At 46.8% G+C, this 25,510-nt stretch overlaps 1 protein-coding gene across 1 annotated transcript in view; it reads left to right on the forward strand.

Moving 5' to 3' along the window:
- The window catches only part of LOC124268836 (E3 ubiquitin-protein ligase HECTD1-like), an 89,511-nt gene extending 65,522 nt beyond the window's left edge, over nucleotides 1–23,989 (forward strand). Inside the window, 18 exon segments of the mRNA XM_046703853.1 lie at nucleotides 1,010–1,147; nucleotides 2,362–2,866; nucleotides 3,168–3,460; nucleotides 6,205–6,355; nucleotides 6,986–7,074; nucleotides 7,268–7,398; nucleotides 9,000–9,057; nucleotides 9,549–9,714; nucleotides 10,322–10,404; nucleotides 10,583–10,710; nucleotides 12,541–12,739; nucleotides 12,957–13,094; nucleotides 13,458–13,643; nucleotides 13,645–14,054; nucleotides 16,731–16,809; nucleotides 16,944–17,037; nucleotides 21,779–21,929; nucleotides 23,401–23,989. Coding sequence (XP_046559809.1) covers nucleotides 1,010–1,147; nucleotides 2,362–2,866; nucleotides 3,168–3,460; nucleotides 6,205–6,355; nucleotides 6,986–7,074; nucleotides 7,268–7,398; nucleotides 9,000–9,057; nucleotides 9,549–9,714; nucleotides 10,322–10,404; nucleotides 10,583–10,710; nucleotides 12,541–12,739; nucleotides 12,957–13,094; nucleotides 13,458–13,643; nucleotides 13,645–14,054; nucleotides 16,731–16,809; nucleotides 16,944–17,037; nucleotides 21,779–21,929; nucleotides 23,401–23,683 — 3,282 coding nt within the window. The 3' untranslated portion in view covers nucleotides 23,684–23,989.
- The last annotated feature ends 1,521 nt before the right edge of the window (nucleotides 23,990–25,510 follow it).

Consider the following 25,510-nt stretch of genomic DNA (forward strand, 5'->3'; position numbering starts at 1 on the left):
TGTACAGCAGCAGTGATTACCCATAGCTGTACAGCAGCAGTGATTACCCATAGCTGTACAGCAGCAGTGATTACCCATAGCTGTACAACAGTGATTACCCATAGCTGTACAACAGTGATTACCCATAGCTGTACAACAGTGATTACCCATAGCTGTACAACAGTGATTACCCATAGCTGTACAGCAACAGTGATTACCCATAGCTGTACAGCAACAGTGATTACCCATAGTTGTACAGCAACAGTGATTACCCATAGCTGTACAACAGTGATTACCCATAGCTGTACAGCAACAGTGATTACCCATAGCTGTACAACAGTGATTACCCATAGCTGTACAGCAACAGTGATTACCCATAGCTGTACAACAGTGATTACCCATAGCTGTACAGCAGCAGTGATTACCCATAGCTGTACAGCAACAGTGATTACCCATAGCTGTACAGCAACAGTGATTACCCATAGCTGTACAGCAGCAGTGATTACCCATAGCTGTACAGCAGTGATTACCCATAGCTGTACAGCAGCAGTGATTACCCATAGCTGTACAGCAGCAGTGATTACCCATAGCTGTACATCAGTGATTACCCATAGCTGTACAGCAGCAGTGATTACCCATAGCTGTACAGCAGCAGTGATTACCCATAGCTGTACAACAGTGATTACCCATAGCTGTACAGCAGCAGTGATTACCCATAGCTGTACAGCAGCAGTGATTACCCATAGCTGTACAACAGTGATTACCCATAGCTGTACAACAGTGATTACCCATAGCTGTACAGCAGCAGTGATTACCCATAGCTGTACAGCAACAGTGATTACCCATAGCTGTACAGCAGCAGTGATTACCCATAGCTGTACAGCAGCAGTGATTACCCATAGCTGTACAGCAGCAGTGATTACCCATAGCTGCACATCAGTGATTACCCATAGCTGCACTGCTCATATTCCTAGAGAGTCTGCAGTATTGCGACAGTGATCATCTGAAGCCCCGCTGGTCTTATTTCCAGGTGAGTGTGTTGACCAGCAGGAAGAGCAGTTCAACCCCGAGTCTGAGTGAGGTGTCCGAAGCTAAGGCGTCTGTGGCCAGCACAGAGCAGGCATCTTCTGCGGAGAATCTCACCTCCAGTATGAAGGCTGTCAGGGAGGTAAGTTCCAGTAACTCATTGTGTAGCCAAATAATTATCAACCTGGTGAACAAGAAACTGGCATGTTGCCCTATTTGGGATTGTTAGATTTGTATGTAAACAAGTTGGTAGATACTAATTGGTTGTTTCCTAGTATTGCTCTCTGTTGTCAGTGATGGATGATAGTGTGAGCAATGAAGATAGGAAATGTTTGTGGGCTGCAACTTGGCCTGAAACATTTACCAGCCAATATTGATTTTGTATGTGGACCCTGTTCAGATTCTTCAGTCTTGTCGATACTTTAAATTGTTCCTTATCCTGACTCATGCTTTTTTGCTTGTTTCCTTCTTCTTGCACCTCATGATAGCTGGAAAAGGCACTTGAATCCCTGCAACTGGAGTGAGCAGTGGTCAGCATCGCCCATCTTCGCAGGGGAAAGTGATGACGTAGCCAAAGAAGTTACAAAAGAGTCAAGGGAGGTGATGATGATCAAGTCCATCACACACTAGCCAGTGTTATTCGTCAGACGTCACAACGCTACTCTGGCAAGTCGAAATTTGCGGGGATACCGAGAGCCAGGGAAAAGAAGTTTGGCAACTCCAAAGGAGGCAGAGACTCTTTTCGTCGCCCAACCGTAATCCCGGAAGAGGTCATAACCCCAGAAGAGGCCGAGCACCCAGAGGTGCCAGAGGATTTAGACGCTGATGGACGGGTTCGGAACGATTGGAGTGTTCCACCCCCAGCCGGACATAAATCAGCAACCTATGAATCCAGAAGTGGCCTGACCCACCACAGGTTCTGTCGGATTCTACAGGCAAAAAGCATGAGTCAGGATAAGGAAAAATATGTAATTTTCTCACTAAAATTGATATTTTATACTTATCCTGACTCATGAGGTCAGCCTTCCCAATCTCCCCTCATGGCACTCTGGATTTTCCTATAAATCCGGGTGTCGAGCTCATAAATGGAGAGAGTGGCAAGCATGGCTGATCATGTGACTGATTTTGGCGCCTAAACAGTAAAGGGAGGCAACCTTAGGTGAGTGATTTTACATCTGCTTTTTTGAAGGGAGCTTCAAAAAAGGATTCAAGTGTTCCACTATCATAAGCAAAAAGCATGAGTCAGGATAAGTATAAAATATGAATTTTAGTCAGAAAATTTCATTATAAGGCAAACCGACTCAGGCTACCGGGCCAAATTGTGTCCTTTGTCTTCATGAAATGTTTTTATTGCAGGCTGCTGAGAATGTTGCAGAGAGTATGGTAAATCGAGCCAGCTCGGATGCTATTGTCATGGTGACAGTCGACCAGGCTGATGAATCTTCTGATAGAACTCTGACAAATGATCCGGTGGTGGTGGTGCATAGGGGTAGCGAAGACACGTCAGGCAACAGTGAGTGTGGGTTGATGGACACAGCATGTGAGATGGAGGTGGCCCAGGAGCCAGTGCGGGGAGCCGTGGGGGGAGTGAAGGAGGTCCACCACCTTTCCAATGCCAACCGAGAGAAGCAGGCAAAGAATGAGGCAGCCAAGAAGGCAGATTCCCAGACACGCAGCTCCCCTACAAACCTGATGAGCGTCAGCGTTCCCAACCTACCCACCAGCATGGAGCAGACAGCTAGCCTCCTTGACACGTTTGCTGCTGCGGCACGCCGCAATCTCTCTGGAGGAAGTGGCAGCAACATCGTCCGCAATGCCAATGCCAGCAGTCTGGTCCGACTGGCACTGTCCAATTCTCCCAGTAAGTGAAGCTCTGTTGTTGTGTAGGTGGAACATGCTCCACAAAATGAAAAATTATCACTATGAAGGAATGTTATACTTAAATGCGATTTGTTTAGCTAAGACCAAATCTAATCTATTTACATGGAAATATAGGCTACAGCTCATAGCTTGTTGGATACCCACATCTGTGTGTCCAGCCCAAACCCTGAGGCAGTGCTGCTACAACAGTGTAAATATAGCTGTCACTTGCCTACCATCTGCTGTTGTACGCTGTTTGATCTGGAGAATGTATCTGTCCTATCACTCTGCTGTTGACCTAGGCAATCTCCTCAGTGCTGCCCAAAGCTACCCCAGCCTTACTTCCTCTGCGGGTCAGACGTCCAACACACTGACCACCACACAGACTATGGCCAATGTGACGTCACTCAGCCAGGCCCTCACTCGCAGCCTCACGTCCACCTCCAGTGAGAGTGATAATGAGTTCCTGGACAGCTGCCGGGCAACGACACTCCTGGCTGAACTAGAGGATGACGAGGAGCTGCCGGAACCGGATGATGATGATGATGAGAATGAGGATGAAAATGAAGATGACGAGGACTATGATGATGTTTTGGTATGTCCATTGAACCATTCTAGCTGTCCTTTATAAGGTTGCTTGAATTTCATACTTGTTTATAGTAGTGGAAGTTGTGTGTCAGTAGGTTACAGGTGTAAGGTGTCTGTCAGTAGGTTACAGGTGTAAGGTGTCTGTCAGTGGGTTAGAGGTGTAAGGTGTGTGTCACTAGGTTACAGGTGTATGGTGTCTGTCAGTGGGTTAGAGGTGTAAGGTGTGTGTCAGTGGGTTACAGGTGTAAGGTGTCTGTCAGTGGGTTAGAGGTGTAAGGTGTGTCAGTGGGTTACAGGTGTAAGGTGTGTGTCAGTGGGTTACAGGTGTAAGGTGTGTGTCAGTGGGTTAGAGGTGTTAGGTGTGTGTCAGTGGGTTACATGTGTAAGGTGTCTGTCAGTGGGTTACAGGTGTAAGGTGTGTGTCAGTGGGTTACAGGTATAAAGTGTGTGTCACTAGGTTACAGGTGTAAGGTGTGTGTCAGTGGGTTACAGGTGTGAGTTGTCTGTCAGTGGGTTACAGGTGTAAGGTGTGTGTCAGTGGGTTACAGGTGTGTGTCACTAGGTTACAGGTGTAAGGTGTGGGTTACAGCTGTAAAGTGTGTGTCAGTGGGTTACAGGTGTAAAGTGTGTGTCACTAGGTTACAGGTGTAAGGTGTCTGTCAGTGGGTTACAGGTGTGAGGTGTCTGTCAGTGGGTTACAGGTGTAAGGTGTGTGTCAGTGGGTTACAGGTGTAAGGTGTGTGTCAGTGGGTAACAGATGTAAGGTGTGTGTCAGTGGGTTACAGGTGTGAGGTGTCTGTCAGTGGGTTAGAGGTGTAAGGTGTGTGTCAGTGGGTTAGAGGTGTAAGGTGTGTGTCACTAGGTTACAGGGTGTAAGGTGTGTGTCAGTGGGTTACAGGTGTAAGGTGTCTGTCAGTGGGTTACATGTGTAAGGTGTCTGTCAGTGGGTTAGAGGTGTAAAGTGTGTGTCAGTGGGCTAGAGGTGTACGTTTTCTCTCAGTGGGTTACAGGTGTAAGGTGTCAGTCAGTTGGTCTGTGTTACACATGTGTAAGGTGTGTGTAAGATGGTTAGAGGTTTACAGTGTGTGTCAGTGGGTTACAGGTGTAAGGTGTGTGTCACTAGATTACAGGTGTAAGTTGTCTCTCAATGGGTTGCAGGTGTAAGGTGTGTGTCACTAGGTTACAGGTGTAAGGTGTGTCATTGGGTTACAGGTGTGAGGTGTGTGTCAGTGAGTTACAGGTGTGTGTCAGTGGGTTACAGGTGTAAGGTGTGTGTCAGTGGGTTACAGATGTGAGGTGTGTGTCACTAGGTTACAGGTGTAAGGTGTCTGTCAGTGGGTTACAGGTGTAAGGTGTGTGTCACTAGGTTACAGGGTGTAAGGTGTGTCAGTGGGTTACAGGTGTGAGGTGTGTGTCAGTTGGTTACAGGTGTGTGTCAGTGGGTTACAGGTGTGAGGGGGGCGGATGGGTAGCCTAGTGGTTAAAGCGTTGGCTTGTCACGCCAAAGACCCGGGTTCGATTCCCCACATGGGCACAATGTGTTAGGCCCATTTCTGGTGTCCCCCGCCGTGATATTGCTGGAATATTGCTAAAAGCAGCGTAAAACTAAACTCAGTCAGTCAGTCAGTACAGGTGTGAGGTGTGGGTTACAGGTGTAAGGTGTGTGTCATTGGGTTAGAGGTGTAAGGTGTGTGTCAGCGGGTTAGAGGTGTAAGGTGTGTGTCAATGGGTTACAGGTGTAAGGTGTTTGTCAGTGGGTTAGAGGTGTAAGGTGTCTGTCAGTGGGTTAGAGGTGTAAAGTGTGTGTCAGTGGGCTAGAGGTGTACGTTTTCTCTCAGTGGGTTACAGGTGTAAGGTGTCAGTCAGTTGGTCTGTGTTACACATGTGTAAGGTGTGTGTAAGATGGTTAGAGGTTTACAGTGTGTGTCAGTGGGTTACAGGTGTAAGGTGTGTGTCACTAGATTACAGGTGTAAGTTGTCTCTCAATGGGTTGCAGGTGTAAGGTGTGTGTCACTAGGTTACAGGTGTAAGGTGTGTGTCATTGGGTTACAGGTGTGAGGTGTGTGTCAGTGAGTTACAGGTGTGTGTCAGTGGGTTACAGGTGTAAGGTGTGTGTCAGTGGGTTACAGGTGTGAGGTGTGTGTCACTAGGTTACAGGTGTAAGGTGTCTGTCAGTGGGTTACAGGTGTAAGGTGTGTGTCACTAGGTTACAGGGTGTAAGGTGTGTCAGTGGGTTACAGGTGTGAGGTGTGTGTCAGTTGGTTACAGGTGTGTGTCAGTGGGTTACAGGTGTGAGGGGGGCGGATGGGTAGCCTAGTGGTTAAAGCGTTGGCTTGTCACGCCAAAGACCCGGGTTCGATTCCCCACATGGGCACAATGTGTTAGGCCCATTTCTGGTGTCCCCCGCCGTGATATTGCTGGAATATTGCTAAAAGCAGCGTAAAACTAAACTCAGTCAGTCAGTCAGTCAGTCAGTCAGTCAGTCAGTACAGGTGTGAGGTGTGGGTTACAGGTGTAAGGTGTGTGTCATTGGGTTAGAGGTGTAAGGTGTGTGTCAGCGGGTTACAGGTGTAAGGTGTGTGTCAATGGGTTACAGGTGTAAGGTGTTTGTCAGTGGGTTACAGGTGTAAGGTGTCTGTCAGTGGGTTACAGGTGTAAGGTGTGTGTCAGTGGGTTACAGGTGTAAGGTGTCAGTCAGTTGGTCTGTGTTACAAATGTAAGATGTAAGTTACATGTGACATGTTTATGCAGGAGGAAGATGAGCTGGACACCCGTGATAGACGGACTTGGGACGATGAGTTTGTTCTCAAGCGTCAATTCTCCGCTCTGATTCCTGCTTTTGATCCCCGCCCAGGGCGGACAAACGTCAACCAAACTCAGGACTTTGAGATCCCTGCTCCTGGTGAGTTGCTTTATGTTTCCACGTGTTGTTGGGTGCATGCCCATAGTCAAATATCAGCTTGTGACTTGTGTCTTCAGGTGCTGTAGATAATGTGGGGTATATGTGATAGTGGTGAGGAGTACTGTATGACAATGGCATGTCCAGCTGCATCTCATGATGATGTTGTGTCTGCAGGTGCTGTAGATAATGGCATGTCCAGGTGCGTCTCATGATGATGTTGTGTCTGCAGTTGCTGTAGACAATGGGGTGTCCAGCTGCATCTCATGATGATGTTGTGTCTGCAGGTGCTGTAGATAATGGCATGTCCAGGTGCGTCTCATGATGATGTTGTGTCTGCATGTGCTGTAGATAATGTGGGGTATATGTGATAGTGGTGAGGAGTACTGTATGACAATGACATGTCCAGGTGCGTCTCATGATGATGTTGTGTCTGCATGTGCTGTAGATAATGTGGGGTATGTGTGATAGTGGTGAGGAGTACTGTATGACAATGACATGTCCAGGTGCGTCTCATGATGATGTTGTGTTTGCAGGTGCTGTAGATAATGTGGGGTATGTGTGATAGTGGTGAGGAGTACTGTATGACAATGACATGTCCAGGTGCGTCTCATGATGATGTTGTGTCTGCAGGTGCTGTAGATAATGGAGCAGGGGAACAGAGGGAGATGGTGGCTCAGCCCCGACTTGTGCTGGCTCTCCGAGCTCCCTGTCTACCAGGGGTAAGTGTGGATACAGGAGATCAATCACAGCACTAAATCTGTAGGACCTGCCACCTGGCAAACACTCATGTTGTTCTCATGAAACTTATGTATCTTAAACATTTCCCAAGATGAATCTATTGTAATTGAATTTAGATTCATCTGCTGTTGGGTTTCCTAGATGAATGTAGTAACACTGATGTTGATTTTCCAGATGAACGACGAAGAGTTCTTGTTGGCTGATGCTGGGTCTTGTGTCTTCAAATACGTACAACACCTCCTGACACTAGGCTCTCATGCCGGACGCAACGAGCGGCTGAAGAGGATCTGGGAACCCACATACACGTAAGTGTCAGAACTGCATGATAGGAGATGCATGTACAATCATCTCGACAGAGAACACAAACATCTCTACTCTGCAGGGTGCACACAAACATCTCTACTCTGCAGGGTGCACACAGACATCTCTACTCTGCAGGGTGCACACAGACATCTCTACTCTGCAGGATGCACACAAACATCTCTACTCTTCAGGGTGCACACAGACATCTCTACTCTGCAGGGTGCACACAGACATCTCTACTCTGCAGGATGCACACAAACATCTCTACTCTTCAGGGTGCACACAGACATCTCTACTCTGCAGGGTGCACACAAACATCTCTACTCTGCAGGGTGCACACAAACATGTCTACTCTGCAGGGTGCACACAAACATGTCTACTCTGCAGGGTGCACACAAACATCTCTACTCTGCAGGGTGCACACAAACATCTCTACTCTGCAGGGTGCACACAAACATGTCTACTCTGCAGGGTGCACACAAACATGTCTACTCAGCAGGGTGCACTCAAACATGTCTACTCAGCAGGGTGCACACAAACATCTCTACTCAGCAGGGTGCTCACAAACATCTCTACTCTGCAGGGTGCACACAAACATCTCTACTCTGCAGGGTGCACACAAACATCTCTACTCTCTCTGCAGGGTGCACACAAACATGTCTACTCTGTAGGGTGCACACAAACATGTCTACTCTCTCTGCAGGGTGCACACAAACATGTCTACTCTGTAGGGTGCACACAAACATGTCTACTCTGCAGGGTGCACACAAACATGTCTACTACTGCACACAAACATCTCTACTCTGCAGGGTGCACACAAACATCTCTACTCTGCAGGGTGCACACAAACATCTCTACTCTGCAGGGTGCACACAAACATGTCTACTCTGCAGGGTGCACACAAACATCTCTACTCTGCAGGGTGCACACAAACATCTCTACTCTGCAGGGTGCACACAAACATGTCTACTCTGCAGGGTGCACACAAACATGTCTACTCTTGCACACAAACATCTCTACTCAGCAGGGTGCTCACAAACATCTCTACTCTGCAGGGTGCACACAAACATCTCTACTCTGCAGGGTGCACACAAACATCTCTACTCTCTCTGCAGGGTGCACACAAACATGTCTACTCTGCAGGGTGCACACAAACATGTCTACTCTCTCTGCAGGGTGCACACAAACATGTCTACTCTTTAGGGTGCTCAGAAACATCTCTACTCTGCAGGGTGCACACAAACATTTCTTCTCTGCAGGGTGCACACAAACATTTCTAGTCTGTCAGTTCTTACAGTGACAGAATAGGTCTCCAGGAACAGGTCCTTGTTGTAAATGGCAACTTATCCTAGAATGTGTTTGGTTGATGATGTGTCAGTATGTCTAGACATCACTGGCTGTTGTACATGACATCTGTGGATGTTATATCCAGCTGTCATATGGATGATTGCCAAGTGCTAAATGTAACAACATACATTTAAACATGTTGGACACAACATACGTCTCTGCACAGTGTGATGTTTTTGTAGGGATGGACACTATTGTAACTAAATGTGTACTGATTTCACAACCCTTCTGACATTCCGATGCTTTGTTTGTCCAGGATCATCTACAAGGAGCTGAAGGAGGATGAGGAGAAAGACTCTGACAAGGGAAGCAAGGTAAGTCTTCCTGATGTAGCCATGCCCTTTTTATTACGAAATCCTAACAGTCTGAATTAACACAAACAATATTTCAGTCACAGAATGCTGATAACTTCTACTTTATTTCTGACATGTTTTCTTCACTATTTGCATCTAGAGCCGTTTTTGTGTCAAAAGATATAATCATTATCACAACCAGCACCTAGTTATTGTTGTAAACAACCCTCCAAATTGTAATTGTAATTTTTCCTTATCCTGACTCAAGCTTATTGCTTATCTCCCTTCTCCTTTCGACGGTTAAGTGGAAACTTGAATCCCTTCAAATTCTCTGAAGCGATCATAATATCACTCCCCCACAGGTAGCCTCCCCTTTCTCTCCTTCATCACCCAAGCAGATGGTTGGGCCGTCACTGTGGGACCCTTTTGCAGCAAATATTGTTCCTATTTCCTTTTTCTGTCCAGTTTTATCAACAACTGAAAATGCAAGCTAGCCCATCTCCTTGTTTCAGACGTCCTCCCCAGTTGACAAGTTTGGGGTGCTGCGGCAGAGTCTGCTTGACTGGGATCTGCCTCGCGCCGGTGACATCACCAGCTGCACCGTCGACCATGTCCTTAACCTGCTACAGCGACTGTTTGCCATCACCATGGAGCAGGCCACACCCAGTAAGAGGAATGGTAAGTTCACATCAATTGTACAACCATGGAGCAGGCCACACCCAGTAAGAGGAATGGTAAGTTCACATCAATTGTACAACCATAGAGCAGGCCACACCCAGTAAGAGGAATGGTAAGTTCACATCAATTGTACAACCATAGAGCAGGCCACACCCAGTAAGAGAGTGGTAAGTTCACATCAATTGTACAACCATAGAGCAGGCCACACCCAGTAAGAGGAATGGTAAGTTCACATCGGTTGTACAACCATAGAGCAGGCCATGCCCAGTAAGAGGAATGGTAAGTTCACATCAATTGTACAACCATAGAGCAGGCCACGCTCAGTAAGAGGAATGGTAAGTTCACATCAATTGTACAACCATAGAGCAGGCCATGCCCAGTAAGAGGAATGGTAAGTTCACATCAATTGTACAACCATAGAGCAGGCCACGCCCAGTGAGAGGTATGGTAAGTTCACATCGATTGTACAACCATGGAGCAGGCCATGCCCAGTAAGAGTTGGGATGTTGTGGTCTAAGAAGAAAAGTTAACATCTAATATGGTAGTGAAACAGTAAATGTTGGGAACAGAATGGTGTATATAGTGATGGTTGATTTTCTTCTCACAGACAACAGCGAGGTTCAGTTAAACATTCCAGCTGATGAGTTTATCAGCAAGAAGATCACTAACAAGGTTGTGCAACAAATTCAGGTGAGTGGGTGTATCCTTCATGTTACCAAAGTCATGTAGAATGATTGACTAGATATTCTAGATTAATTAGATAGCTTGCTTATTCAACAAGAGTTTCCTGCTTGATAAATTTACCTTGAAGTACAAGTAAACTAGCTGTGTGACCTTCTGCTATAAAACTTCAACTGTCTCTGTTCAGGATCCCCTGGTGCTAGCCAGTCACGCCTTGCCAGAGTGGTGTGAGCATCTCACACGATGGTGCCCCATGCTGTTCCCCTTCGAGACGAGGCAGCTCTACTTCACCTGTACAGCATTTGGCACCTCTAGGTAGCTTAATTATATCTGCAGATTAAATGTTTCAAGATTGATATATGTATGAGAACTCACTAAGTTATATCTAGCACTGATAATTCATTCTGCAAGTTGATGATATCCTTGTCATGTGGAAGAGCTGGGTTAGATTCCACACATGGTTCCTCCACAGTGATGTCATGAGAGTGTAAGACTGATGGGGTAGCCTAGTGCTTCAAGCTTTACCTTGTCATGTGGAAGAGCTGGGTTAGATTCAACACATGGTTCCTCCGCACTGATGTCATGAGAGTGTAAGACTGATGGGGTAGCCTAGTGCTTCAAGCTTTACCTTGTCATGTGGAAGAGCTGGGTTAGATTCAACACATGGTTCCTCCGCACTGATGTCATGAGAGTGTAAGACTGATGGGGTAGCCTAGTGCTTCAAGCTTTACCTTGTCTTGTGGAAGAGCTGGGTTAGATTCCACACATGATTTCTGTGTGTGACCCTTATTTCTGGTGTTCCCCAGAAAGGGACAGGCTGTGGACTTTGGCTGTTTTCATGCCCCATGAATCTTTGGATCCATTCAGAGGTATTGGGACTCGTGGATTCTTTTTGTTTTGAGTCACTGGTCCACATGTAATTATTATCCCCCGGCGCACGTTTAGTATTAGGCTCCGGACGGCCGTACGTACGAATTGGAATATCTTAAGAACCTTTGACTAGATTCTTTCATACTTGGTACCTAGGTTCATCACAGTATAAGAAAGGTCTTAGTCAGGTTTTGGTGACCTTGACCTTCATTCCAAGGTCACGAGGGGACTTTAACGTTTTACTCTTGTCAGTGAGATATCTCAAGAACTGTTCACTTTGAAGAATTTCAACCATTGACTAGATTTTATTCATATTCAACACCAAGCTCTATCTAGGGAAGGCGCAGGACCCAGTCGATTTTGGTGACCTTCACATAATTTTCAAGGTCATGGCGACACTTTGAAGATTTCAGCATATTAACTGGCATGTTATGCTTGTCAGGGAAATACCTCAAGAACCATTCACTGGAGTTTCTTCATATATGACGCCAAGCTTCATCCAGGAAAGGCGCAGGGCCCAGTCGATTTTGGTGACCTTCGCTTAATTTTCAAGGTCACAGTGTCACTTTGAAGATTTCAGTATGTTAACCTGCATGTTAAGATGGTCAGCGAGATATCTCAAGAACCATTCACTGGACTTTCTTCATATATAACGCCAAGCTTCATATAGGGAAAGTGCAAGGCCCAGTCGATTTTGGTGACCTTCACTTAATTTTCAAGGTCACAAAGACACTTTGAAGATTTCAGTGTTAAATTGCATGTTAAGTAAGTCAGCAAGATATCGCAGAAGCCATTCTCTGGATTTTGGTCATATTTGACACCAAGCATCATCTAATGAAGGCTCAGGGCCCAGTCAATTTTGGTGACCTTCACATAATTTTCAAGGTCACTGCGACACTTTGAAGATTTCAACATGTTAACCTGAATTCACTGGATTTTCTTCATAGACTTTCAAGACTTCTCTTGAATGTTTTTCAATAAGCAATAGCTTTAGTACCATTTTTGCATATTTCATACACTATGACATTCATGTCAAGGTCAAAGTCATTCTTGAAAATATTTGTGTGTTTGAACAACTAAAGAGCAAGATATCAAGATAGGTTGACTGGTCATGTTTTTGTTGACATTTAACTTCATCTTAAACTTTCATTACTTTTTAAGTTTGATTTGATAATATTTGCGACGGGGGATTATGTCACCTTATTGACAATGCTTGTTCACATACATAAAGCCAGAACAAAACTGACTCACATTCTTGATGTGAATTTGTTGTAGAGCAATCGTGTGGCTGCAGAACAAACGTGATGCCAGTATAGAGCGGAACCGTGGCCCGCTGCCTCGCAGAGATGACGGCCATGAGTTCCGTGTGGGGAGGCTGAAGCACGAGAGGATCAAGGTTCCACGTGGGGAGCAGCTCCTGGAGTGGGCTATGCAGGTCATGAAGCACCACGGCAAGAGGAAGGCTGTGCTTGAGGTAAGAAAATAAGCACTTGATGGCATTCATCAACTGAGTAAGGATCTGAATGGTCATCGTACATCAAATCTTGTCCTCAGTTGTAGAAACAACTCCAGGTGTCCAGGAGATTACTTACCTAAGGTGCTTTGACTCTCGGCTGTTTCCGCTGATGATCTGTTAAGATTTGTCCACCATTACTGTAAGGCATATTTGTGCATAACACTGACTGTTTCAGATTGAGTTTGAGGGTGAAGAAGGAACTGGTCTAGGACCGACACTTGAGTTCTATGCTCTGGTTGCCGCGGAGATGCAGAGGAAGTCCCTGGGCCTGTGGTTGAGTGATGATGATATTGTCGATACTTCAGAACGAGAGGTAAGACTCATCTGGATCATCATCTGCATGTTGTGTTGAGATGTGCAGCAACATTTTACTGTCAGTTCACATTTGAACAATGATAATTCTCACATAAGAACTGAGGAAAGATGATCAGTTGACTGATTCATCGGATGGATAACATTCTGTGTGTGATAAGGTTGGAAGATGTTTTGATGATTTACTGCTGAAGTGTGAAAAGTACTAATCACATGCATGTTATTTTACATTTGTTTAGACAGATATAATCTCCAGAATAAAGAAGCGGGAACCAAGGTCTAATGATTAAAAAACTGCTTACTTTTGACATTGCTGGGTTAAGTTTCATGTTGTAATGTCTCTAGATATTTCTTTTCCTTTCAGGTTGATATTGGTCATGGTGTACGCCCGCCAGGCTATTATGTACAGAGAATTGGGGGACTGTTCCCTGCTGCACTGCCTCAAGACAGTGCAGACATGGATCGAGTGGAAAGAATCTTCTTTTTCCTGGGTACCCTCCTAGCCAAGTGTCTGCAGGACAACCGGCTGATTGACCTGCCCCTGTCCCGCCCCCTTCCTGAAGCTAATGTGTATGGGCGAGGTGGGGCACAACATTGCCCAGCAGTATCACGACCTCTCCCAGAAGGGCTACGGCAACATGCTGGAGTCGTGGCACAGCGAGAGCAGCGACATGATCACCAGCATCGAGGAGATAGAGAAGGAGATGAAGATGGAACAACCCAAGTCTCGCCACAATCTCCTCACACCCTGGTTTGCTGGCATCCTGACAGAGGAGGACTTTGAGATTGTCAACCCACACAGGGCATCCTTCCTGAGGCAGCTGCGTGACCTGTCAGCAAAGAAGCAAAGGATCCTGAAGGACAAGTCGCTGTCAGAGGACCAGAAGAACATCCTTCTGGAGGAACTTGCCTTGCCTAACCCAGCTGACCCTTCCATGGCAGTCAGACTAGAAGATCTAGGGTAGGTGGATCACTGGAATAGGTGGATCACTGGAGTAGATGGGTCACTGGAGTAGGTGGATGTAGGGTAGGTTGGTCACTCCAGTAGGTGAATGTAGGGTAGGTGGATCACTCCAGTAGATGGATGTAGGGTAGGCCGGTCACTCCAGTAGGTGGATGTACGGTAGGTGGATCACTCCAGTAGATGGATGTAGGTAGGTGGATCACTCCAGTAGATGGATGTAGGGTAGGTAGATCACTCCAGTAGGTGGATGTAGGGTATGTGGATCACTCCAGTAGGTGGATGTAGGGTAGGTGGATCACTCCAGTAGGTGGATGTAGTGTTGGTGGATCACTCCAGTAGATGGATGTAGAGTAGGTGGATCACTCCAGTAGGTGGATGTAGGGTAGGTGGATCACTCCAGTAGATGGATGTAGGGTAGGTGGATCACTGCAGTAGGTGGATGTAGGGTAGGTGGATCACTGGAATAGGTGGATGTAGGGTAGGTGGATCACTGCAGTAGGTAAATGTAGGGTAGGTGGATCACTCCAGTAGATGAATGTAGTGTTGGTGGATCACTCCAGTAGATGGATGTAGGGCAGGTGGATCGCTCCAGTAGGTGGATGTAGGGTAGGTGGATCGCTCCAGTAGGTGGATGTAGGGTAGGTGGATCACTCCATTTGGTGGATGAAGTGGTGGTGGATCACTCCAGTAGATGGATGTAGTGTTGGTGGATCACTCCAGTAGATGGATGTAGGGCAGATGGGTCACTCCAGTAGATGAATGTAGGGCAGATGGGTCACTCCAGTAGATGGATGTAGGGCAGATGGGTGACTCCAGTAGGTGGATGTAGGGTAGGTGGATCACTCAAGGAGGTGGATGTAGGGTAGGTGGATCACTCAAGTAGATGGATGTAGAGTAGGTGGATCACTGCAGTAGGTGGATGTAGGGTAGGTGGATCACTCCAGTAGATGAATGTAGTGTTGGTGGATCACTCCAGTAGATGGATGTAGGGCAGGTGGATCACTCCAGTAGGTGGATGTAGGGTAGGTGGATCGCTCAAGTAGGTGGATGTAGGGTAGGTGGATCACTCCATTTGGTGGATGTAGGGTAGGTGGTTCACTCCAGTAGATGGATGTAGTGTTGGTGGATCACTCCAGTAGGTGGATGTAGAGTGGGTGGATCACTCCAGTAGATGGATGTAGGACAGGGTGGATCACTCCAGTGGATGTAGGAGGTGGGTGGATCACTGGAGATGGATGTAGGGTGGATCACTGCAGTAGGTAAATGTAGGTGGATCACTCCAGTAGATGAATGTAGTGGTGGATGTAGATGGATGTAGGGTAGGTGGATCACAGTAGGTGGATGTAGGGTAGGTGGATCACTCCAGTAGATGTAGATGGTGGATGTAGGGATGTAGGTGGATCACTCCAGTAGTGTAGGTGGATCCTCCCAGTGGGTGGATCACCATGAGGTGGAGATGGATGTAGGTGGATGTAGAGTAGGTGGATCACTCCAGTAGGTGGATGTAGGAGTGTTGTGGATCACTCCAGTAGATGGATGTAGAGGGCAGGTGGATCACTCCAGTAGATGGATGTAGGGTGGGTGGATCACTCCAGTAGGATGGATGGATCCACTCCATTTGGTGGAGGGTGTAGGATGTAGCACTGGATCACTCCAGTAGGTGGATGTAGGGTAGGTGGATCCTCCAGTAGATGGATGTAGATGTAGGTGGATCACTCCAGTAGATGGATGTGGTGGATCACTCCAGTAGGTGGATGTAGGATCCTCCAGTGGTGGATCACTCCAGTAGATGGATGTAGTGTTGGTGGATCACTCCAGTAGATGGATGTAGGACAGATGGATGGACCTCCAGTAGGTGGATGTAGGGTAGGTGGATCACTCCAGTAGGTGGATGTAGGGTAGGTGGATCACTCCATTTGGTGGATGTAGGGTAGAGTGGTTCACCCAGTAGATGGGATGTAGTGTTGGTGGATCACTCCAGTAGATGGATGTAGGGTCACTCCAGATGGAGATCACTCCAGTAGATGGATGTAGGAGTAGATGGTAGATCACTCCAGTAGATGGATGTAGGTAGATGTATGTATGGATCACTCCAGTAGGTGGATGTAGTTAGGTAGGTTATCACCTCCAGTAGGTGGATCCTCCAGTAGGTGGATGTAGTAGAGTAGCTGGATCACTCCAGTAGGTGGATGTAGGTGTAGGGTAGGTAGGTGGATCACTCCAGTAGATGGATGTAGTGTTGGTGGATCACTCCAGTAGATGGATGTAGGGTAGGTGGATCACTCCAGTAGATGGATGTAGGGTAGGTGGATCACTCCAGTAGATGGATGTAGGGTAGGTGGATCACTCCAGTAGATGGATGTAGGTAGGTGGATCACTCCAGTAGGTGGATGTAGGGTAGGTGGATCACTCCAGTAGATGGATGTAGTGTTGGTGGATCACTCCAGTAGATGGATGTATGTTTGGTGGATCACTCCAGTAGATGGATGTAGGATCACTCCAGTAGATCGATGTAGGGTAGGTGGATCACTGCAGTAGGTGGATGTAGGGTAGGTGGATCACTCCAGTAGATGGATGTAGGGTAGGTGGATCACTCCAGTAGATGGATGTAGGGTAGGTGGATCCCTTTTATCGAACTGTCAGTGAACAAGTATATTTTCATGTCTGTTGCAGCTTGACCTTCCAGTTCAACCCATCCTCTAAGGTCTATGGCTACACTGCGTATGATCTCAAGCACAATGGAGAAAATGAGGTGAGTTAGTATGTTATGAAGTTCTCGACTTCACAGCAATAGTTTGAGAAGAAACAGTTGACATTCAGAATTCAGGATCTTATAGGTGCATCATATATTGAGTATTGAAGTCTAAACTTGCATTCTTCCTGCAGGATGTCTCACTGGATAACATCGAGGAGTACATCGAGCTTGTCACCGACTTCTGCTTCAACAATGGCATCAGGAGGCAGATGGATGCATTCAGAGGTATTGGTACTCGTGGAAAAACGTCATGTCATGGTGTAAAATAAGTGATACTTTTATCACATTTCTCATATATGAGTACCTTAATTGAAGTGACATAAGAGGAATACATGTTTTCGGTGCTGCTGTGTTTGCATCCCACGGGTGTGCCTGAAGCCCATGATTGGTTACTGGAGTCACTGTAATCATCAGTCTGGGTTTGTCTGCACCAGACTTGTGGCTTTCATTGATGTGGTAAACATCTACAGTCCGTTTGGGTTCAAATGAGAACGGTGAATGATTAAATATCTCCAAATAGGGATAAGTGCACAAAACATAAGACACATGGTCCTGAAACCTGACGTTTGTGTTCAACCAGCCCTTTGTCACCCCTCAGTGTGAAGCGTGAAAATAGAACAAATTTTTTAAACTTATCCTATCTCATGACTTGCACCTCTCTCTCTTGCTTCGACTTTTAGTGGAACGACTGTAAACTTTTTTCCATAGGCCTCCACGTGATTACCTTGAATGATCATTCTCTTTCTTGTCGCACAACTGTGTGGACGTGCTGTATATTAGGGACATTATTTCACCCTAACATCATGGGGAAACAGATAATCAGTCAAGGAAAAGGAAAGTTTGTGCTCAATGCAAGACGAATTATTTGTCCCTGGACCCTCACTCGTCTTGCAGTGACTGTATTGGACAAACTGGAACAAAAGATGTGGCAAGTGTAATTCACTCAAAGATGAGGATTTTAAGGCCTACCTTCGTGTTTGCTCCTGGAGAATCGCAGATAGGGACAGGGAATCAACAGAATCTGATCCCACTCCCGCCAAGCGTATCAAGTTACAGCGACAGAATATCGTACATTCACGCAAAGAGAGCGACGTCTGTGGTTCAAGAGGATTTTATGGACGCTTCATCAGAATCTTACTTATCTGAGGACGATTGGCACCTATTACATACGCATCAATCACCTCCTTCCATAGCGTCAGATCACTCGCGGGTGATTCTGATCGATAATTCATTGTTGCCTGTCTCATCTACACTACCAGGGGACCTTAGATCGACACTGTCATCATCCAGATCATCGGTACATATCCCCTCGACTGTCTCAGTTTGTTTGGAGCCTGGCCAACTGCGTTAAACCAGCTCACTGTCTCCCCACAGTTCATTGTACCGGACGGAGCTGGCTACAACAGCGTCGCCAGGGGACGTTCATCATTAATCAACACTTCAGGTTTCGTCACCTAATCGCCGATCCAGATCGCCACATCATTCTAGATCACCTTCACGATCCAGATCACCGTCACAAACCCGATCTAGATCACCGTGCCGATCAAGATCACCGGATAGATCCAGATCACAGTCACGATACAGATCACCTGATCAATCCAGATCACCTAACTGTTCCAGATCACCAAACAGGTCCAGATCACAACTTCGAATCAGATCACCGGACCGATCCAGATCACCTAGCCAATCCAGATCACAACATCGAAGTAGATCATCAGACCGATCCAGATCACCGAATGGATCCAGATCACAACTTCGAATCAGATCACCAGACCGATCTAGGTCACCTAACCGATCCAGATCACAACATCGAAAAGTAGATCGCCAGACCGATCCAGATCACCGAACCGATCCAGATCACAACATCAAAGTAGATCACCTAACCGATCCAGATCACCAAATCAAGCCAGATCGCAACTGCAAACCAGATCACCTGTTCGATCCAGATCACGATCACAGTTTCCAGTTAGTGCATCGAATCGATCCAGATCATTTTACAAATCCAGATCATCTTACCAACCCAGGTCACCTATACGATCTAGATCACCTTACAGAGCCATTGACCAATCGGGATCATAGTACAGATCCACATCTCATGGCCCGATCCTATTCAGATGGTCGAAGCTGAGCTCCAATCAGAACCAGATCACCAACTAGAACTACAGCGACCCGGACTAGTTCTTCATATCATACCGGATCACCTAGCCATACTAGGGAATCCAGATCACCGGCTAACCAACCTACTTCGGTACTTACCACGTCGAGATCTCGATACAGTTCCTCTTACCGACGTTTGGGTGATCATTGCACTGATACCGTCTCTTACGATGTTCCGTCTACACGCTCTGAGAATCCTTCGACTCACTCTAGGATCATCGCTGAGTCATGGGAACCTGATAACAATCCCACTCCTACAGCGACTCCGGATCTAAATATGATGTTCAGGGCCATAACCTCAGCCTGGAACCAAATACAACCTTCTGCTCCAGCCCACCCGGCTTCGGTAGCTCCTGGCTCTTCATCTGGTCCACCTCCTGAGATTGATCCAGTCTAAATAGCCATGCCTGCATCTCCCGCTCACTCTGAGTTATCTACCCCTAGGGGTAGCTTTGCAGCAGTTGAGACACCTCAGGTACTCCTTTGGATTGTTGAGAAGCTCCAACTTCCCTTGAGTACTTCAGCAGATGACCTGGATCACTCTTATACTCTTAGGAACCGGGATTGGTCTACCATTACCCTACCACCTCGACCTTGTATTCTGAAATTATCCAGTACACTAAATGATGGTTTCAAGAGCCTGAAAAGAATTAAGAACGGATTCTCTGATCCCAGATATAATCGTTCTACCTCTCATTGTCCACGGCCTATGATGCCCTTTGCACCGACTCATCACCTATTCGTCGAAGCATCCCTCATGGGTTGGGGAGCTCGACCACCAAGTGGCTGGGCTGTGGTCATCCGACGAAGAGGTACTTCATATACACGAGTTGGAATTCAAGGCGGTAATTCAAGCCATCTCACATTGGGCAACAGAGCTTCAATCAACCAGTCTGTTGATCCAATCAGACAATTCGACAGTGGTTTGGTATATAAATCATCTAGGCTCGACAGGCTCGGTGAATCTGCTACAATGGGCGATCAGGTTCCTCCATCTCATCGACTCACTCTACATCGTAGCCAGAGCCAGACACATTCCCGGGTTAAAAAATGTGATCGCTGATGCCTTGTCCCTATCCAACCGCCCGTCCCCGACAGAGTGGGAGTTACTGCCCCAGACCTTTCAGTTGCTGATCTACCCGTTATCACGGCCTCAAAATGCACTAGCCTCGACTATGGCCCTCCATAGCAACTGCTCCTTGACTGCTATCATGGAAGGTTGCTTCTGGCGTTCTGATACAGTCTTCTCTTCACATTACCTGCGAGACCTGTATGTCACGGATGTCCAGGGACTACACCAGTTCGGACCTCTTGTACTGGCTCAGCAGCTTACATTGGCCCAAGAACGCAGATGAGGGACGGTTCCGCATTCGCGTTACTGCTTCCTTGTATATACTGAATAAAAGTTGAACTACTTCACTTGGCCTCCATACCAAGGCATCGGAATGCGGCCACCTAGCATGGCCCTACAGACCTGAGGCACAATCAGTATGACTATGCAGAGGTGTTCGACATTCACGCTTACTGACCTCTACTCCATGGAGCAATTACATCAGTGAAGTGTGACACTTGTGACACAGTGGATTTCATTGCGTTCTGCCTCCAAACTTGCCGAGCACATCCTTTGACTAAACTTAGGCAAAGGAGTGAGGGTCAATTTGATGCTGCCCGGAACTGAACGTTAAACCTTGGAGATGCCGAGTTGTGTTTCTCTTTCACCCGCCTCGGTCGGTGTCTGGGGGGCCTTCTTGAAGCAGGGGCTGGCCCGATTCTAGTCGCAAGACTTTATTTACGGGGGTACCTTGTAAATCGTGGTGAGGCGAGGCCGACTTGCGTCCCTTGTCTTGTACAAGGTTGCGGCCGAACACCACACCGCTCAGGAGCACCCATCTCCCTGGGAGTCGTTGTGCTTAGTAAGCCAAGGGGTTCTGGAGAACCCACTATAAGCATAGGAGTTGCGTGCATGCGTAACAGGCCTCCCTTGTACATCGCTATCTACGGTTGTCATCAGTCCACACAGCTCCAAGACCATCTGTTCGCACTTTCCAGACAAAAGGGTAATCTGCGGCCCGCCGTCCAACTGTGGGATAAGTGCAAGTCGTGAGATAGGATAAGTTTAAAAATTTGGAAATGTTAATATAAATTGTATATTTATATACTTATCCTATCTCACGCGATGGATGCCCGCCCGGCCTCCCCACTACTCAGATACAACGTTGGCTCCAAAATGAGAATGATCATTCAAGGTAATCACGTGGGCAATTAGTGGAGCATGCTGCAAGCTTTATTAGGAACTAGGAAGCTAATTAAGGAGAGCAGCATGGAGTGCATGGGCGAATGGACAAGGAGGCCTATGAAAAAAAGTTTACAGTCATTCCATTAAAAGTCGAAGCAAGAGAGAGAGGTGCAAGTCGTGAGATGGGATAAGTATATAAATACACAAATTATATTAAAATTTCCAATATTACATGATAGTTTCTTCAACACCTTTTTCCGTGATTGATCATAAATTGTCAGATTTCAGATCCCATGGGGATCAGGTTTCAGGACCATTTGTATTATTTATTTTTTGTGCTCTTATCCCTATTTCAAGTTCTTTAATTCATAACCCAAACAGACTGAAAGACCTTGTATCAGTTTTGACTTTTCTCCAACTTTATGCCCAATCTCTGTGATACTACTGACTGAATGCTATATACAGCAGTATAACACAAAGTCACTCATGAATTCAATAGTGACTGATGATGTACTACAAGCAGGCACAGTACAGGTCATACCTTTGTCTAAGAAGCCCAACTGTGTGTTTCAGCTGGGTTTAACTTGGTGTTCCCAATGGAGAAGCTGCACTCCTTCAGCCCGACAGAGCTTGGCAGTCTGCTATGTGGTGACCAGGCCCCCTGCTGGACCAGGGAGGACATTATTACATACACCGAGCCCAAGCTGGGCTACACCCGTGAGAGGTGAGTCACATACACCGAGCCCAAGCTGGGCTACACCTGTGAGAAGTGAGTCACATACACCGAGCCTAAGCTGGGCTACACCCGTGAGAGGTGAGTCACATACACCGAGCCCAAGCTGGGATACACAAGTGAGAGTTGAGTCACATACACCGAGCCCAAGCTGGGCTACACCTGTGAGAGGTGTCACATACACCGAGCCCAAGCTGGGCTACACCCGTAAGAGGTGAGTCACATACACCGAGCCCAAGCTGGGCTACACCTGTGAGAGGTGAGTCACATACACCGAGCCCATGATGGGCTACACCCTGAGAGGTGAGTCACATACACCCGGGAGAGGTGAGTCACATACACCCAGGAGAGGTGAGTCACATACACCCGGGAGAGGTGAGTCACATACACCCGGGAGAGGTGAGTCACATACACCCGCTAGAAGTGAGTCTCATACACCCGGGAGAGGTGAGTCACATACACCCGGGAGAGGTGAGTCTCATACACCCGGGAGAGGTGAGTCACATACACCCGGGAGAGGCGAGTCACATGCACCCGGGAGAGGTGAGTCACATACACCCGGGAGAGGTGAGTCACATACACCCGGGAGAGGTGAGTCTCATACACCTGGGAGAGGTGAGTCACATACACCCGGGAGAGGCGAGTCACATGCACCCAGGAGAGGTGAGTCACATACACCCGGGAGAGGTGAGTCACATACACCCGGGAGAGGCGAGTCTCATACACCCGGGAGAGGTGAGTCACATACACCCGGGAGAGGCGAGTCACATACACCCGGGAGAGGTGAGTCACATACACCCGCCCGGGAGAGTGAGTCTCATACACCCGTCACATACACCCGGGAGAGGTGAGTCACATACACCCGGGAGAGGTGAGTCTCATACATCCAGGGGAGGTGAGTCACATACAGCCGTCAGAGGTGAGTCTCATACACCCGGGAGAGGTGAGTCACATACACCCGGGAGAGGTGAGTCTCATACACCTTGGAGAGGTGAGTCACATGCACCCGGGAGAGGTGAGTCACATACACCTTGGAGAGGTGATTCACATACACCCGTGAGAGGTGAGTCACATACACCCGGGAGAGGTGAGTCTCTTGCACCCGGGAGAGGTGAGTCACATACACCCGGGAGAGGTGAGTCACATACACCCGGGAGAGGTGAGTCACATACACCTTGGAGAGGTGAGTCACATACACCCGGGAGAGGTGAGTCACATACACCTGGGAGAGGTGAGTCACATACACCTTGGAGAGGTGAGTCACATACACCCGGGAGAGGTGAGTCACATACATCCAGGAGAGGTGAGTCTCATACACCTTGGAGAGGTGAGTCACATGCACAGGTGGTGTTCTTCAGTGATCTCCCATGCTTTCTTGCTACATCCCCAGACTATGGCAGTTTTTGTAGATTTCACAAAGTTTTTGAATGGAAAGTTTATGTTGACTTGTTATCTCTTCCAGCCCTGGCTTCCAGAGGTTGGTAATCGTCCTGCTTGGACTAACAGCGGATGAACGTAAAGCTTTCCTTCAGTTCACCACCGGCTGCTCCTCACTTCCACCAGGAGGCCTTGCTAACCTGCACCCCCGACTGACAGTTGTGCGCAAGGTCGATGGCAACGACAGCAGCTACCCCTCTGTGAACACCTGCGTCCACTACCTGAAGCTCCCAGAGTACTCCTCTGAGTGCATCCTCCGAGAAAGACTGTTGGATGCCACCAAGGAGAAAGGCTTCCACTTAAACTAGACAACACATGGATCTCATGGTGTTCCATACACCAGGTTTACAGCGAGATAACGCCTATCTACACTCCTGCAAATTCAAACCAGGATTCATCATAATATTGTACACGTGAAATGATGAAGGGTGTTATCATCTTAGTGCCAAGGAGGACTATTCAAGAATTAATGGGAATGATGCCCTATTGCCTCTGCATTTATGAAGAGTTGATCCAAGGGGCATTACTGTGTTCAGCCATCATTTGATGTGGGCTTTCATACCATTCACCTGTAGAGCAGAACTCTATCGTGTTACATCAGGCTATCAGTAAACCAACAGATTATTTCATCAATGTTTCTGGAAGCAAAGCTGTGTCTGGAGCCGATACTTGGTTGACCTTTAGTCCTATCCTCACAGCAGCTGCTGCTGGTCTTCTGGCTACCTGAACCACCCTCCACACACATGGCTTCTAGTACTTTGTGCAATGACAACTCTTACATATTTGGCAAAGATGGATGTGAATGTACCAACTAAGGTGTACTGGCTCCTCTCACAGAGTGTAAGGCAGTACTGGCTCCTCTCACAGAGTGTAAGGCAGTACTGACTCTGACTGGATGTCTCAGTCAGCGGATGCTGTGTAGCATGTTTGTCAGAACTTGTGTGAAGGTATGGCCTCATTAAATATACCTACACACCTAACTACATCATGATAGTTGTCTTCATGGCTGTGATGGGGACTGGTATGTATGACATTGTGATGTCGAGTGCCACATGAACCCTGTATATATGTACATTTAGACTGCCTCCTGCCAGGATGGAGGGAGGTGTAGACTTCCTAGACTATAACCAGTGATGCTTTCATCACTTCAGTGTCAACATAATGTGCCCCTATTTAATTTAATCATATCAGTGCCGTCAATGACTGTGTTTGAAGTTTGCTATGTTTTTTACCAGCTGTTACAGCTGTCTATTTATTTGTGTGTGTTTCACCTGCTTAGAACCTACCAATCTGGGGACTGGGGCAATACTAGGGTGATGAGATGTATTACACTCACAGTAGAGCAGAGAGTCTACAAGTGTGAGTGCTGAGTGGTGCTTTCACCTAACTATCATTACTCTTCTGTTCAGAAATAGTTGGCCAATCCATGTCAAATGATCTTTTTAGGAAAGGCATTTTATTCCATATGCTTTTTATCATACAACAATATTGATGATTCTCATGATAAGGATTCATATTTTGTCAGTTTTCAAATTTGATGATTAGGAATGTGTGTGTGTGTGTGCATAGTCTGGACCACTTCTGTTTATCTTCTGTTCATCTTTCTTGTTTATCTGTAGTTCTACATCAGTATTTATATTCCTAGCTAGCTGAAAACTGTGGTTTCAGAAAGAGATGTAGTGAGAACCATTCATAAGAAAAATATGTGCCAAATAATCCAACAGGAATCTTGTAATATTATTGAAACATTATAGCATATATAAAATAACATCTTGCATGGAGTCGGCACATTGGATGCTGCTATAAACAAACATCATTGTAGGCAAGTTAAAAGCATGAAAATATGTGTGGGGAAAAAAACATATAGAAAGTTTGTTTTCTACCTGCAAGAACAGAATCTGATTGTTTTCCTCCTGTTTCAATTCTACAATGAAATCAGAGCTTGTGTGTATCAGCAGAGTCTACAGTGTGTTGTTAGTTCACTATCATTCAAGGATTTTGTAGCATTTAGTTACCTCCCTGACAACAGCACTGATATGTGCTTTACTGGGGCAGTATTAGGGGGTGATCTACCTGCAGATCTCACCTGATGTAAAGTTACGGTGAAACTGAACAACATAGCTCACTTATTGTCA

This window comes from Haliotis rubra, unplaced genomic scaffold (genome assembly GCF_003918875.1).
Source record: "Haliotis rubra isolate DU_JTF1 unplaced genomic scaffold, ASM391887v1 Scf140, whole genome shotgun sequence".
Lineage (NCBI taxonomy): Eukaryota > Metazoa > Mollusca > Gastropoda > Lepetellida > Haliotidae > Haliotis > Haliotis rubra.